Below are 18748 nucleotides of genomic sequence, written 5' to 3'. Positions count from 1 at the left end.
CTACCCAATAGGGATCCTTATGTGTAAGAAGGCCTTCTATTTCAATAGTTTCTTCTTCAGAACTGCTAGACTTTGGAACTCCCTTCTGGGATTCTGTTTTCTCAGCTGTACTGGCATGCAGAAGTTCAAGTGTAATGTAAACCGATTTTTTTTCTGCTCGTCTCCCTTTCATAATGTCCCTGCACCCTGATCGTAGCCCCCTATTTCAAAGTGGCACTGTGTCTTGTTTGGAGTGAAAATTGAAAACAAAAATCCCTTTAATTACTATCTTCTGTCAATCCCCTGTTCCAGTTTTATCTATCTATCTATCCATAAAAGTGAAAATGTGTGCGTAAGTGTTCATGTAAGAAGACACATCTCAACCTATATACTCAACAGATTTTTTATTTACGTACTTGAAATTAGCTATATAGAATATTCAAACATATGGAAAACTTGGGATCGATTTTAATCCGGAAAACCGGGAAGCTTAGTGATCAAAATTGAAAAATTGGTAGATGAGGATCGTTAAATGGATCACATGGCTGATAAATTATGTTAAATGTAAGTAGGTTTGAAAACAGTTTTTAAAAATCGTATCAAGCATAGCCCAATTGTTGTCGCGTACACATCTTTCAGTTTCTGTATTAATTAAAATATAATAATTATGCGTATTTAACGATAGGGCAACACCGGGCGGTCTGCTAGTATTTCTAAAAGGATGAGAATGTGTGTACTTATGTGTATGTGTAAGGACACTTCTCAACCTATATACGCAACGAATTTTTGATCTACAGACTTGTAATTTGGTACATAGTATATTCAGATATGTGGAAGACATTTTAATCGATTTTTATTCAGGAAAAACGGACTGCTTAAGAGTAAAAAGTGAAAAATTGGTACGTGGGTTATCGGATTTTAATCGGTTTGCTAAAACTGACTCCGTGAATAGACTTGTGTGTATGTGTATATATCAAAAACGATTTCTTTGCTAGCTTCGCACTTTACGTAATTCGAGGAAATGTTATCAATACAATGTTTTTTTTTTAATTTTTAACTTTTTAAACCATGCATATGTAAAATATGTTAGATAATTACTTCTATAATAATAAATACGAGATCTGCGTAAATGAAAATATCATATGGAAGCCAATTTTACAATCGGGCAACGCTGTGAGCCCTTATTTACTTATATATGTATATATATATATATATATATATATACATACATGTATGTATATATATATATATATATATATATGTATATATAGAGAGAAAATAAAAAAGGAACAAACCATATTATGTGTTCATCAACGTTTCGTCTTTATTTCGAGACTCCCTCTGGATGAATGAGATTAAGAAACAAAAAATACCAGTACAAAATGTTTGAAAATGTTTTACGTGCACAGTGTGACGCAGTTCTATTTCAGAGAAACGGAAAAAAGACGTTGGAAATTCAAAAAGGAGGCGGAGGGCTGGCGCTGTTAAAGAGAAGAAATTTTAGTGACGTCATATAGTCGTGAATGTAATTTTAAAACTATGAAGTCTCGAAATAAAGACGAAACGTTGATGAACACATAATACGGTTTGTTCCTTTTTATTTTCTCTATTTTGTCGGAATACTATTTCCATCATTTTCATCATGTATATATATATATATATATATATATATATATATATACATATATATACATATATGCATATATATGTATATATAGATGTATATATATATGCATATATATATATATATATATATATATATATATATATATATACTAGCATGGGTACCCGGCGTTACCTGGGTGGACATGAAGTTCCGTTTGAAACACGCCTGCTATACTAATCAGTTTCATCATGGGTAACATGGATACCTCCACCACAGTTTCAAAAATAAAAGAACGGACAAAAACTTGTAAATGTAATCGCCCCCAAAAAGAAGTATCTGCTACACTCTCCACCAGATATTTCGGCAGAAGGGATAAGTGTCCTAAGAAAACTCACGATTTTGTGGACCTAAAGCAAATGACGTTTATAAACATTAATGTTTGCGTTTATTTTTATTTTGGTAAATGTGTAGTTTAGCGGCGTAAATTATTTGCCAGACAAAAATAATATAAAAATATTTATTTTTATATAAAACACATTGTTAGACCCAAAGGTTGAAATAAAACCAGAAAAATGTCATTTTTATTATTTTTTATCATTTATATTTATTATTTTTTATTGCTTTTAAAATTTTTGCAGACTGGCATTATAAATCTCTTTTATGAACTATATTTTTGTAATGAAAGAGCGTAAAAAAGGCCAAATTTGGCCTTAAAAAAGCCAATCTGTCAAACCTAAAAAAGGCCAACTTATAAAATTTTAAGGCGTGCACATTTAGTCTAATAAAAATAACAAAACACATGAAAATATTTTTTTTGTTTTATTTCAGTCCTTAGGTCTAATATATAAAATGAAATAGCTTTTATAAGTTTTTTGTCTGTCAAATAATTTACGCTGCTAAACTACACATTTACATTTATTTTTTGTAAGGGCACTTTTTACCGTTTTTTTTTTTCTTTTGTAAATGTAGGACATTTTCGATTTACTTTTTAGGGGGGGGCTTTTCGATCTGCTTTTTATTTGTCGGTTTATGTTTCTAATGTACTTCCCCCGTCAAAAAAATGAATTTGTCATATTTTTGGATTTGTTTTGTTTATTTAATTGTTAGGTGAAATTAGAGAATGGTCTCATAAAAGATAATTAAATTTATCGTTATTTTATGTTTCCAATATAATTCCCGCCCCCTCCACCAGAAAAAACAAGTTGTATTTGTGAGACGCTGCCCTCCACCTTCAATCGCCAAACTTGAAAAAATGCTAGAGGCTATATGCCTCGTTGAATGCTTGGTGGCCACAAAGTGTGTGTTCATTTTGCGTTAAATGTATGTAGAAAAGTTATCAATCACTCTAACATGTTATTTTTTTTCCAAAATTTCTTCATAGTGTTTATAAAGGCTGTTTAAATGTATTAGGCTGAAAAAAGGCAACTCTATACTTTTTTAGGGATTAAACGCCGCTGTTCCGTCGTATAAAGTTACCTTTTTAATTAGAAAATTAAGTTTGTGATCGATGAAATTAACGAAAAAAAAACGTGTATATTGTGGGCAGTAGATCTCCATTTGTTAAGTATTAAACGACCCTGGATTACATGTTAAAATTTTACCGATTTCTTGGTTGCCGTTTAAATGATAAAATAAAACAAACAAATGAAATATTTTCAGTTTTTTCGTAAGTGTTGTTTTTTTGTTGTTTGAATATTAAAAAAAATATTTTTTATCTACACGGAATTATTTTCCAGCTAGAAACTTAATGAAATTACCAAATTATATTTGATGAACGTTTGTTTTTTTATGCATAGCAGCTAGGGGCAAATAACTCTAAAAAAGTTTTTAAAAATAGGTCGCTGTTGGAAATATTAATTCCAAAATAAATTAAATTAAATATATTATAAATATAATGTTGTTTAAAATTTATTAAATAACAATTTTAAATAGAATACTTAAAATAGTTGTATCGCTAAAAACATTAAATAAGATACCGCTATTTAGTAAAATCGATTTTTTAATGGCATATGCAAATAAGGTGATCTCTTAACTGTATGTTTTTAGGAACTACCATACTATATATATATAGAAATAAATGAAAGATTCAAGTAAGACACGTTTTGTATAAATTAATAAAATTGTGAACAAACAAACACACAAAGAGAGTGAAATATGAATTTATATTATAATAAATTCATATTCCAGTCTCTTTGTGTGTTTCTTTGTAGATATATATTAGAAATTTGAAAACCATCACGATTATATTTTTATATAAATAGACATTTCATCAATTTTAACGGGGAAGCATTTGCATATATACCTATTTAAAAACAAGACTTTCAAAAACTTTCCTTTCATCTACTAATGTCAACACTAGCAGCCCAGACCTTCCAATTGCTACGGTGGAATATCTTGCTACAGATTGAGCATCCTACCGGATGTCAGATATTCACGTGCAACACTCCAACTGAGAAATGTGTTAAAGATTGTAAACGTTTTGTAAAATCGCGATGGTTTTAGTCTCTGTTGCAATTGGTCCACCGGGTATATTTGCCAGATAGTTCAGAAATTCATTTTCGTGAGTTTAGTGATTGCGATAATTACTGCAATAAGATTTTTGTATTTCGTTAGCTTTCACCTTTTAGCAATGTTGACCCTCGAAATATAAAGATACTAACTTGTAACTTTCTCCAACATCGGTGGACGTTTGACTGTTCGATTTTTTCACTGTTCTACACTCAAAAGTCTTGATGTATTCTGGGAGACTTTTTTTATATGTTTCCATAGCAGGCTTATCCCATATATATATACGTGTGTGCGTCTGCGCGCGCGTGTGTGTGCGTGTGTGTGTGTGTGTGTGTAGTTGCGTAAAAAAATTAAACGTTTTTACTTACGTGGAAGATCAAAGCTGACAGTTTTAACGCAGTCAGCGCCGTGAGGTTTGGCTTTGACTATATGTAAAGAAAGAAAGAAATATAGATAAGTTAAATACTTTTTATATATATATATATATATATATATATATATATATATATATATATATATATATAGTGCATATATTATTATTATTAATAGTAGTAGTAGTATTAGTAGTAGTAGTAGTAGTAGCAGTAGTAGTAGTAGTAAAAATGTATATATATTTTTAACTTTAATCTATTTTTAATAAATAAATAATAATGTAAATGTATAAAGTACTTATAATAGTAGGGGGTGATAAGTCGTAAAATGGATTAACTCTAATCTGATAAATACACCAGTTGTAAAAATTTTAGCGTTTTCGAATTTGGCGACAGGGACGAATCTCACATGTGAGGAAGACATTTATTTATGACATGAATTTGTTAGCAAAATTAACTATGAGTAGGTAACTAGATCTATTATCTGGAACATTCTTTGTATTTGTGATTAAGGGAGGTGGTGTTTGATCTACACTGCTGCGAACCATGATTTAATGTACTGATTTTTTTTTAAATCCCGAAACCATGTTTTATGGTAAACAACTGAGGATCATTTTAATTAACATAAGAACTAATGTGAATTTGGGAGAGCAAGTTTTGTCAGTGATTGCAGGTGATTAAATGACGTACTGACTAAATAGTTTTCCAAGAAATGATAAAAAATATAAAAATTAAATAAGTGTTGTGTATATAGTTTAAGGGTTAAACATTTTTCAAGAATATATATATATATATATATATATATATATATATATATGTGTGTGTATATATAAATCAAACATACTTTTTATAAAAGAGGTTTCTTGTATTTTTGTTTTTCTCAATTTAAAGTTAATGAGTTCTTATTCTTCTGATGAGGCAAATATCAATAAATATAGCGTCCGAAATGAATGCTTCTGTTTAAAGCACAATTTCCCAATTGTGCTTGATTTTTTCATTTAAATATTAAATCCAATCCATTATCAGAACACAAGCAGAAATGCCATGCATGTAAACGCAACAGTAGACCCTTTGATATGACATATGCGCGTTTGAAATAAAGGTTTATATGTAGAGCACAACTGAACGATGATACTTGGCCTTTGCATTTTAAATTTTTATTGCAGCCGTTATATATATATATATATATATATATATATATATATATATATATATATATATATATATATATATATATATTTCACCCTCGGATGTTCTGAATAATACTATAGTTCTGCGATTTGCGAGCACCTTATAAATAACCATGCGTATGCCATGAATTTCAGTGCAAAAATGTTAACGATCTTGAGTAAGTCGCACTCGCCCTTTATTTAAAAATTCTAGAAACTATTTTTATTAAGTCTTTGAGACCTTCTCTTTACAAGCAAAAGAAACTCTTAATTTTAATTTCTATGTAATGTTTCCCTCCTTTATTTTTCGCTTTTTTTCTCCCCCGCCATAATCATGAATTTTTAAAAATCGTATTTTCTTCGATTTAGCTCTGTTGAGCGAGGAACGAAACCTGCTTATCTAACCTGTATTTTCATTTTTTATTTTTTTAAATCATGCTGACAGGTCTGTATTAAGCCAATACATACTCACATACATGCATATATACATACATACATACATACATGCATATATATATATATATGTATGTATATATATACACATATATATTTATATATACATATATATATATATAACTACATGTTTAAACTCAATAGTAGGTCATCTACAGTGCAATGCGGACTACAATGTATTTTAGTCAATCTGTGGAAAGCTCTCTATGGCGCAACTTAACTACAGTAAGCAATTAATCGATTTGATTGAAAAATGGATGATGTCAATGGTAAGATGGGACACGTTTAAATCACTGGGGGATGCGATGCACCCCCGTATGAACTCGCCTGACTGGTAGGCAGCAAAGCATGTAAGGGTGCAAGGTGCTTTCCTGAACTTTATGCCAAGCATATGTTTGCCGCAGCTAATGGAAACATCTAAATGTGGCAGGAAGGTGCGTCTCTTTGATCACTTAAAGCAATTAGTAGCAGGTGCTGGCTTAAACCATAATTAGCAAAAATATATACTCGTATCCGAGTCGTGAAAACGACGAGCTTAATATGTAGTAGAGCTGACACCTATTAAATGCCCTCGCTTTCAACCTTAATCACCGTCTTAGTACGGATTGATAACTAAGAGAATGGCTTTTCCACAAGCGCAAGAGGGAGCTCGCGAATACTCGGCAGGTAGCAGCGATCGAGATAGTTTTAGTGTTGTATGAAGTCATTGTAGTGATATTTTCGACGTATGATAAACGGATTTAGGTCGGACGGGAAGAGCGCGAGTGTAAGAAGAGTACAATGTCGTGGAAACCCTTCTGAAATGATGTCTGGGTTTCTTTAGACTTGTCGACTGGCGCTGGGTCCTGCTAGAATACACGGGGTCTTCCAGCGGCCACATGATTGCAACAGGGGGTCACCACTCTTTTACTTACACCCATGCACATTTTCGTGTTGACTTTCAAGCCGACTTCAAAGATGTGAGGTAGAACTATGTGGCCCTAACTTGAAAACACATTATGGACTACAAGCCCGCAAACATTGTTTTCATCACTCTGGTTACGTTCTGTTTTATTCGTGGAAATCCAGTTATGCATTTTGATGGTGCCAGCAATGGTCCTGTAATCATAACTTGGATCGGTACAGAGAATGAGTTATACAGGGGCGCATCTCCGATCTTGCTCGTTGAAAATTGTGTCACTATCAGACACGATTGAAGGCTCTTATTGCGTTTAGAATCTGTACACAACTAGTCTGCAACAACAACAAAGAAGAAGAAAAACGATTTTATCAAACGGAAATAGAAACATGTCGTCTTTTCTAGAGGAAACATTTTATCGTTTCACCATATATACACACACACACATACACACACACACACACATATATATATATATATAGATATATAGATATAGATATATATATAAGAAATTTATTACTGTGAGTCCAGAATGAGTTTACATATTGTTTCAACTAGAGGAAGATCCTCAAAGAGAGGAAAAATCCAACTAGCATCGTCAGAATTGATAGATGGACTAAGTTATAAAATCAAATAAGAATGGACAAATCGTAGATGAAGGGGAGTTAGAAAAGAAGGTGGAGTGGAGGGGAGAGGACGTTGGAATTTAAAGTAGTAGGAGTGTATACGATAAGAGAGGGGTTTATAATTAAATATAAATTATGTGTTAATTCTTATAAATGTTTTTTTTTTTAGCTTATAACGGTTTAAAATTAAAAGACGCTATTTATATTCATAATGGCATGAGTAACAGTTAATTTAAAGGATAACCATGGCAACAGGTTTGATAGTTAATGTTAGTGGGCATGGTGTGGTGGGAAGAGGAAGGAACTGGTTGAAATTTTCCATTTTTATTTGATTTTATAACTTAGTCCATCTATGAATTCTGACGATGCTAGTTGGATTTTTCCTCTCTTTGAGGATCTTCCTCCAGTTGAAAACTCATTCTGGACTCAGAGTAATTAATGTCTTATATACTGCTCTGGCTACACATTCAGCACTCTATTCCGGTTTTTTCACCACTGGTATATATATATATATATATATATATATATATATATATATATATATATATATATATATATATATAGTGTTGCTTAATATATATGATTAAAAAATGAAAAAAAGGCGAGCTATCTGTTGGAACTATATCAAAAATATCTCAACAATTAATAATCATAGCACTGCGCCCAATATTATATATATATATATATATATATATATATATATATATGTATATATATATAGTAAGTTATGAGAATATATAAGGCAATTAAGCTACACATAATATTCTGTGTTTCATTCTCGTTATAAATCGTCCGGCTTATGACGAATATATATATATATATATATACAAGAGTATATGTTTATCATAACGCGTCATTTATAATTGAGACTCTGAAGATAGCCAATTTTTTTATTAATCTGAAATGTGTACACCTCAAATGACTAGATATTACACATTGAATAATTTAAGAAAGTTTGAACAAAAGTTAATTTGAATATTTACCATTTTTCACAAATGCCGAAGATAAAATAAGGAAAGCTGAAAAAGAAAAAAATATATATATACAATGATTTAAATTGAGAAATCGTTTATTTTAAGAGTAAAACACTGGCAACATTCTAATAAAAACACGAAAATCTTTTTTAGGGGCGTCGAACTTTAAATTGAGAACACTATTTTCACTGATCGGAGATTTTGAAAGCCTCGTGTATTTCGGGCTCAGTTTGTTTAGGAAATTCATTATGTGATTTCAGCAGAACGGAGCCATAGGCCACACAGCGCGTGATAAGATCAATATACAAAGTAAAATATTTGATGAACGAAAAATTTCACCAAATATACTTGCAAATAATATATTTCTACAAATATACTTGCAAACTGATCACACCGCTCGTGCGATTAAACTCGATTAAACTGTTTTCCCTCGGATATATATAACGTTCGATGTCTATGCTGATAAACCAGACACAATGGACCACTCGGATGACAAATTTTATGCGTAATTGCCGAAATACAGTCTAATTTAATGTATAGAATTTGTGAAAATAAGAGAACGCAATATATGTGAAAGACGCAGGGGCGTCTACGCCCGAAACTGCATTCAAATTTTAAACGCCGAATAGTAATATTGCGTTGAAATTTTAAATGCCAAATATTAATCTTTTTATTCAAATTATAAATGACAAATATTAATAATAGTATTTAAATTATATATGTCAAATATTAATCTTTCTATTCAAATTTTTAATGCCAAATATACATCTTTGTATGCAAGTTATAAATGTAATATATTAATCATTATATTAAAATTATAAATGTAATATATTAATCATTATATTAAAATTATAAATGTCAAATGTAAATCATTTTGTTAAAATTATGAATGTCAAATATTAATCAATTTATTCAAATTATAAATATTAAGAATTAATCTTTGTATTCCAATTATAAATGTCAAATATTAATCCTTGTATTCAAATTATAAATGTCAAATATTAATTTTTGTATTCAAATTATATATGTCAAATATTAATCTTTGTATGCAAATGATATATGTCAAATATTAATTTTTGTACTCAAATTATATGTCAAATATTAATCATTGTATTCAAATTATGATTGTCAAATATTAATCTTTGTATTCCAATTATAAATGTCAAATATTAATCATTGTATTCAAATTATATATGTCAAATATTAATCTTAGTATTCAAATTATTTATGTCGAATATAAATTTTTGTATTCAAATTATAAATGTCAATTATCAATTATTGTATTTAAATTATAAATGTCAAATATTAATCTTTCTTTTTCAAATTATAATTGTCAAATATTAATGTTTGTATTCAAATTATATATGTCAAATATTAATCTTTGTATTCAAGTTATATAAGTCAAATATTAATTTTTGTATGCAAATTAAATATGTCGAATATTAATCCTTGTATTCAAATTATAAATGTCAAATATTAATCTTTGTATTCAAATTATAAATGTCAAATATTAATCATCGTATTCAAATTATAAATTTCAAATATTAATCATTTTATTAAATTATAAATGTCAAATATTTATCTCCATATGCAAATTAAATTTGTCGAATATTAATCTATTTATTCAAATTATAAATGTCAAAAATTAATCATTTTACTCAAATCTTAAATGTTCTATACTTATCTTGGTATTCAAATAATAAATTTCAAGTATTAATCATTTTATTAAATTATAAATGACAAATATTGATCTTTGTATTCAAATTATAGATGTCAAATATTAATCTGTATGCAAATTAAATATGTCGATTATTAATCATTATATTCAAATTATAAATGTCAAATATAAATCTTTATATTCAAATTATATATGTCAAATATTAATCTTTGTATTCAAATTTTAAATGTCAAGTGTTAATTTTTATATTAAATTTTAAATGGCAAATATTTATCATTGTATTCAAATTATATATGTCAATTATTAATCATTGTATTCAAGTTATTTATGTCACATATTAATCTTTGTATGCAAATTTAATATGTCGAATATTAATGATTGTATCTAAATTATATATGTCCAATATTAATCATTGTATTCAAATTTTAAATGCCATATATTTATCTTTGTATTAAATTTATAAATTTCAAATATTAATTATTTTATTAAATTATAAATGTCAAATATTAATATTTGTATTAAGATTATAAATGTCAAATATTAATCTTTGTATTCAAATTATAAATATCAAATATAAATCATTTTGTTCAAATTATAAATGTCAAATATCAATCAATTTATTAAAATTGTAAATATTAAGTATTTATTTTTTATTCAAATTATATATGTCAAATATTAGTCTTTGTATTCAAATTATAAATGTCAAATATCAATCTTTGTATTCAAATGATGAATGTCAAATATTAATCTTTGTATTCAAATTACAAATGCCAAATAGTAATCTTTGTATGCAAATTATAAATGTCAAATATTAATCTTTGTATTCAAATGATAAGTGTCATATATGTATCTTTGTATTCAAATTAAATATGTAAAATATTAATCATCGTATTCTTATTATATATGTCAAATATTAATCATTGTATTCAAATGATAAATGTCAAATATTAATCTTTGTCTTCCAATTATATATGTCAAATATTAATCATTGTGTTCAAAATATAAATGTCAAATATTAATCATTATATTCAAATCATAAATGTCAAATATTAATATTTGTATTTAAATTATAAATGTCAAATATTAATCTTTGTATTCAAATTTTAAATGTCAAATATTCAATTTTAACTTCAAAATTTTTAATGCCAAATATTAATCTTTGTCTTCAAATTATATATTTCAAATATTAATGTTTGTATTCAAATTATATATGTCAAATATTAATGTTTGTATGCAAATTAAATATGTCAAATATTAATCATTGTATTCAAATTATAAATGTCAATTATTTGTCTTTGTAGTCAAATTATACAAACCAAATATTAATCTTTGGATAAAACACATATTTGCAGAATAAAAATATTTTTCTGTATCTTTTATAAATGTATATTCGCCTCTTTTAAAATACTCATATTTTATGAGAAATGTGTTCTTCTGTACTAGGAAAAAAATGTAAGTCAGTTTTATTGAACGAAATAAGTTTCTTGAAAATATCGTCTCCAATCTCATGTATATCCTGTTAAGTCGATAGAGAAAGTACATTTGTTCGAATGTTTCCAAAAATAGGCGTGTGTTGCTTAATACAGATTAAATCCAAACAACGTAGGAAACGTTGACAAAATTTAGAATAAATACATATTTCTTGAAATTAATTAATTTGGCTCACAAGGAGCTTTCACACAGGTCGTCAAGGATCTCTTCTTGAAGACAATCTATGGTGTTCCCTGGAAGGTAAGTAACAACAAGTTTCCCCAGATTTCAAATATTCTTCACTTCTTTCGATAACATGCGAAATGAATTTGCGTTATCGGAACAGCTGTTTACCATGGATTTCCTGCTGACAGCGGTCATTCGTTTCTACTATAATTCGAGTGTCAATAAACCTTCCCAAGGTCCCAGGGTCCCAGGGTCTCAGGGTCCCAGGGTCTCTGGGTCCCAGGGTCCAAGGGTATCTGGGTCCCAGAGTCCCAGGGTCCCAGGGTCCCAGGGTCCCAGGGTCCCAGGGTCTCAGTTCTCTTCGCACTTGTCTCGCGGAGGTCTGGTCAGCGCTATCTTTTCGGTCTTTTAATACTCTTTGACCCTTCTTGACTATTTGTCATCACTTCTCAACTCTTTTATATCGGGCGGTGATGGGACAATGCGAGGGGAGATTTCACTAAGAAGGTAAACACATTCTTATGATACGTTAATACGTGGGAATAAGTAAAAAATGTAATGATTTTGTTGGTGAGTTACGACTTGAGATTATCCTCATTTGGATTGACGTTTGTTATAATGAGAAGCTTCTTTTTTATTAGAGTAGCTGGTGCATAGGCGAGAAGATAGAGGGGGTGTTAACATCCGGCAATGACGTCATTCCTCTTAAAATTATAGTGGTAGGTGTGTTACGACTTGAGATTATCCTCACATAGATGGGTGAATGTTTTAATTACAATATCCTCCGAGGATTTATACATTCCTTTTTTATTTGAGTGGATGAGAGATAGAGAGTCGTGTAATTTTCTAGTGATGACGCCATTCCTCTTTAAATTATGTTGGCAAGTGTGTTGCAACTTGAGATTGATATAACAATTAGGAATTGTGTTTTCAAAGTGTAGTGGTTTTTGTTTCGTTCCGACTTCTTCGATATATATGTGAATTTTTATCTTGCTTTTTCTTTTTTCTTAGGAGTCGCGGGTTAAGTGTCCCTCAGATGATTAAACAACAAGATCCGTCACTAGATTATCTATATGGACGACTCATTAGAGATTTATTAAGATAAGATTGTTATTTCATAATCACTCGAGAAGCAGACACATGGTTTTGCGTTCCGCACACGGCCAGTTCTAGGAAAGAAGCTTTGTGGATTTAATTTTCGTTTAGTTTTGGTCACAGGTATCGATTAAGGAAGTGGTTAGCCATTGGTTAAACTCACTAATATATTTATTGCGAACATTTTCAGAGGGAGGGATTATAGTTTGGAGTTTAATCGAGCACCTACCCATTAAGAACATACTTTCAATGTTACTTTTGTACTCGATCCCAAAATTTCCTAGATCAAAACTGTATTTTCATAACTTATTACCTAGTAAATGTAATGCATCAAATACTTTTGCGTGCCCCTGTATATATATATATATATATATATATATATATATATATATATATATATATATGTATATACATATATATATATATGTATATACATATACAGTGCCATATATATGGTATATATATAAATATGTATATATATATATATATATATATACATATATAGTTATGTTTTATTTACAGAAAGTTTAGATGAGATAAGTCATCGGGACCATAAGTTTCAAACCTGATAATTGGGAGCGGTTTTAGATACCCATATCAAGTTCTCTTCATCCGATGCTCCTCTTTATCTATATGTACAGATATATGCATATGTATATGTGTGTTTATGTATATGTATATATATTTAGCGGCCAAAAGCTTTTGTACAAATAAAACAAATATAAACATCATTATTCATGTAGTAATCCCAACAAAAATCTTATATAATTACGCATTCACTAGATATCTAAGGTTTAAAAAATATCCAACACAAAGGTAAAATAGTTTTAATTAGCCAAATATTTGTCATGTGATGATTCAGAAAGTTACGTTAATCCAGATAACTCTTGACGGCGTATATATATTTTTTTGGTCAATTCAGTCGCACTGTTATTACAATGTCTTAAAATAGAGAGTTGTCGGAAAAGACAAAAAATATAATTGTTCACTACACATGGATGGTTCAGGGTATAGAAACATTTCAATAATGTTGAATATCTCAATTTCGACAATCGGTTACATGATTCATATATGGAAGTCCTACCAGTGCACTTCATATCTACAACGGTCATGGCGTCCTCCAAAAATTTCTAACCGTATGACTCCAATTTGATACCTGAAATGAAGAAGGATCCACGATTAACCCGTTCTGTACTCCAGAAAACATTAGAAGTCTTGAACAGTAATCGCGGAAACAAAGAACAACTCTTTTGTTAAAGCCGATTCATATCAAGAATCGTCTGAAATTTTCCAAGGCCATTTGGAGAAAGCTTCAAGATTTTGGGATAAAATATTATGATCAGAGAAAACAAAAATTGAGTTATTAGGTCGAAATAATGTAAGTCATGTCTGCAGACAGAAGAACTCAGCATTTGACCCAAAGATTACCATTCCTACACTGAAGTTTTGAGGTGGAAGTTTAAAGGTGTTTCGTTGTTTGTCTTCAGCCATCCCTGGAAAACTTCACAGCAGAGAAGGGAATATAAATTGTCAAATATATCGGGCAGTACTTGGCGATAATCTCTCGAAGTCTGCAGAGGATTTGAACATACCTAATGGTTGGATATTTCATCACGACAACTATCCCAAGCAAACGGCTAGGCAACTACCGCATGGTTTTTGGAGAAGAAAATTATGGTATAATGATGGCCAAGTAAATCACATGACCTACACCCAGTGGAAAATCTGTGGCGACAGTTGAAGTTGATTGTACAAAAGATAGATCCGATAAATCTGATTGAGCTTAAACGAATCTGCCAGAAGAGTGACAGAAAATTACAGTTAACATCTGTAACAATCTTGTAAGGAATATCCCAAACGTTTGGAAGCTGTTATAGAGAGTAAAGGTCGTATTACTAAAATCTAATATTATTTTCTTTGTGTGTGTTGGATACTTTTGGAAACCTAGATATGACATTTATGGAATTATCTAGTGAATGCGTAATTATATAAGATTTTTGATATGAGATTAGTATTTATTATGCAAAATTACATTAGAATAGCATTTTATTATTGTTTTTGTTTTCGTGCAAGAAAAATTAATAAACGTTTTGCTTCGTATCGGATACTTATTTCAGCCACAGTATATATATATATATATATATATATATATATATATATATATAAATATATATATATATATATATATATATGATGAAATTATCCGTTAACATGACTCCAATAATCAGAAAAGTGTAACCAAGCAGATTTAAAACGGTAAAAAATGTCATATATATATATATATATATATATATATTTATATATATATATATGTGGGGGGGGTGAGTGTGCGTGTTAGTTGTTTTTATTTTTGCGATACGTTTTGCATGAATTAAATTATTTACGAAACTGCATTTTTCCCTAAATGCGAGTTGGGATTAACTTTACCTTTAAACAATTTGTTACCTCCATATGGGGAGCGATATATATATATATATATTGTTTTTCTTTTTAAATATAGTTATCTAATATATATATATATATATACATATATATATATATATATATATATATATATATATATATATATATATATATATATATATATATATGCCGTTATGGGGATACAAAATTGGTTAAAGGGAAAGATATTCCCAACTCACATTTATGTAAAAATGCACTTTCGTAAATAATTGAATCCATTCAAAACGTATCGCAAAAAAAGAAAACAAATAACATCTACGTAAATCGCGATGTATCCGAACAGTCAGCCAGCTGGACGAGTTGTATGAGTTTAGGCTTCTTACTATGGGGTCCCGATTTTGAATCTCGCTAGATTTAGCCACTCTGATAAACCGCAGATTTGTCAGTGGAATAGTATCTTAAAGTAAAACAATATATATATATATATATATATATATATATATATATATATATATATATATATATAGTTAGTAAAACTGTTATTAGTAAAAACCAAAAACTGCTCAATACTATTGCAGAGCAAATATGTGTTTTATTTTTTTTATTTCCGTTTTATCTGTTTGGTAACATATGTTTCGGATGTTGGACCATGTTTACGATCTAACAGGCTCATCAGACCTTACAGAAATGGTTGTTAGTATTTGGAAGAACGTTTTTAGAGGAAATTCGAGAAAAAAAGGGGGGTAAGAGATAATAAGTTTGGAAGGTTAAATTACATTAGATTGTAGTGTGTGTGGGGTAGCCAATTCAGGTAGGCGTGGGGGAGATATATAGATATAGGGAGGGGGAGGTGGAAAGAGGAGGGTGAAATATATGTTATATTAATCTTTCCAACCAAGAACTAACGGAGCTTCAAAAATAATTTCTCGAACTAGGACCTAATTTTCATTTATTTAGCACATACAACCACCAAAATAAAAAGGCCGTAATAGAACTCAGTTACGAAAATCTTCAATAAGGATTGGTAGATATTATAAGAAAATATATTTCTACAGAAATATATATATATATATATATATATATATATATATATGTCTTTACCTAAGTTGTAGTTTGTTGCTACACAGTCATGAGCATGTTTCGGTCTACTAGTATTTACTATATATATATATATATATATATGTATATATATATATATATATATAATTTACAATATACCGTGTCACTACGAATAAATTCTAATCTTAAAAATACTCATTTTTAATTTCTATACAACTGTACAAGTCTTTACTGATATTTTTGTATTTTATGGTTAAATCAGGGAGACTCTCATCAACGCTAAATATAAATTCTAAATTCACATATACGTGATTAAGATTAATATATATATATATATATGTATATATATATATATGTATATATATATATATATATATATATATCCGTAATGTGCTATGTACGAAGGGACATCAATAAGATTCCACCCTTTTTTGACTAGGCATTTAAAATCGTCGTTGCAATGAAATTCTGTTTTTCTCTTGCCAAAAAATGCCTCAGAAACTATGGAATGCTTGAGACTGCTTTTGAACTATGTTGCTTGAATTGATCCTCGCCTTTTGATCAACACCAGAGTTGATTCATCAAATAAAATATATCCATAGAGACAATAAGGGCACAGTTAGATGTCAGTGTGGAAAGTTTGTCCCAAAAGTGCTGAGAGAAAATCCGAAAGGAAATAGGCGAACTGATCAATTAAGATCCCGCAGTTGTTGATGCTCTGATGACCTGCGAGGAGAGTGGGATCAACTGCTATAACCTAGAAACAAAGAGACAGAGTTCCTAGTGAAGCATGTTGAGGTTCTTAGACCCAAAATCCGGGCAAAGCATTTGCAGCCAGAAACTTATGATGATCACTTTTTTGACAGCTCGGGCATGGTCTTCCTGCATTGGGTTCCGACTTGACAGACAGTGAACGATGAAACCTATGTTTAGGTTTTAAGGGAGTTCAGGAAGAGATTCCGTGAGAAGAGACCAGCATTCTTTCAATCGGGTCAGACTCATTTCTACCAGGTCACATCTCCATGCTTGTTACTGACTATTTGAGCAAGATGGACATTAAATCAGTTTTTCACCCTCCTTATAGTCCAGATTTTGCACCCTGTGATTTTGGTTTATTTCCTAAGCTCAAGGAAAAACTTATACGACTCTTGAGGAGAGTGATTAAAGAAGTTGTTATGAGGGTCATTGGGACGCCTACACAGCAGAACATCATTGGTGCCTTCGAGAAGATGTTAGAACGGTACAACAAGTGTATTGCAACCAGGGTAGATTACTTTGAAGTGGACTGAAGTTGAATTAGTGTTCTATCAATGAAAGTGTCCATACAGAAAAAGAAAAGTCTGGAAATTTATTTAAAGGACCCTCGTACCTACATCGACCCAACTAACCAATCATCCGGATATATTCTTTAAGTAATAAAAACATTCCAGGTACTAAAGCAAAAGTCTACTCACCTGAGATTGATATAAGAACATAAAGTTTCATGATCCTTAACGGTGTTGAACGGAGTCAAGTCGCTCGTCAAGTAGCCTATCAGAAAAGATGTGCGCTTTTGTAGAAAGTCATCGATAAATATACATGCACATATAATTACAAACAATCGTATTGCTTTCATTGGTTCCGGCGCGTAATTAAATGCCGTTTGCACAGTGCGTGTAAACGGCCGCGTATCGATGTCCCAACACAGCTGTGCATCAACGTCGAGGATTATTTGAAACGTGTTATTATTTCTGGGCCTGGAACATGCACAACACTCCTTCAGACCCGGAAAGCGCGCGACACCTGATTCAATAATCACTATTTGCGTTTAATGATTACCTGTAATGCATTGTAGTCATGTGAAAATTAAGTATAGTTATGTTTTCTTATTTTGGAAAAAGATGGCGACGGTGAGAAAGACGGGGGTGATTTACAGGGAAATTATAATCAATACTTATGACTTTGATTATTTGAAGGCCGATACAGATTATTACATAATTAGTATCGTTTTTGCTGTTGTTGTTCTTGTTGTTGTTCTTGTTCTAGACATTGTTGACAGCCAGGATTTAATCTCACCCCACACTTGAGATAAGACAATTAAAACTACAGTATCCATGTATTTTGATGCATCTATTTTTATTGTCAATAATTTTTCTAGTTAGCGACGTGCAACCTGAGTGGGGTAAGGTCGCAACATATTCGTTCACATTACATTTAAATTCATACATTTTTGTAGACAATGATCAACAATTAGTATTTATTCTCACAAACATTCGATATTTCGGGGGGCGGGG

General features: G+C 30.2%; 1 protein-coding gene across 50 annotated transcripts in view; it reads right to left on the bottom strand.

The window, feature by feature from the left end:
* The window catches only part of LOC145254714 (uncharacterized), a 269962-nt gene extending 251596 nt beyond the window's left edge, over window positions 1–18366 (bottom strand). For all 50 annotated transcript variants that reach the window (XR_013863794.1, XR_013863796.1, XR_013863795.1 and 47 more), the window contains exons 1-3: window positions 17930–18366; window positions 8594–8629; window positions 4462–4518 (exon numbers count right to left, since the gene is read on the bottom strand). Coding sequence is in view for 47 of the 50 variants with exons in the window: in XM_080113386.1 (XP_079969512.1) it covers window positions 4462–4518; window positions 8594–8629; window positions 17930–17960 (124 nt within the window). In the remaining 3 variants the exon portion in view is untranslated. The remainder of the gene's footprint in view (window positions 1–4461; window positions 4519–8593; window positions 8630–17929) is intronic.
* Window positions 18367–18748: the final 382 nt, after the last annotated feature.

The sequence above is a fragment of the Euprymna scolopes genome, chromosome 30, assembly GCF_053919585.1.
Source record: "Euprymna scolopes isolate OS-2025 chromosome 30, ASM5391958v1, whole genome shotgun sequence".
In the NCBI taxonomy this organism is placed as follows: domain Eukaryota; kingdom Metazoa; phylum Mollusca; class Cephalopoda; order Sepiida; family Sepiolidae; genus Euprymna; species Euprymna scolopes.
This window is presented reverse-complemented; position numbering and strand designations above follow the sequence as displayed.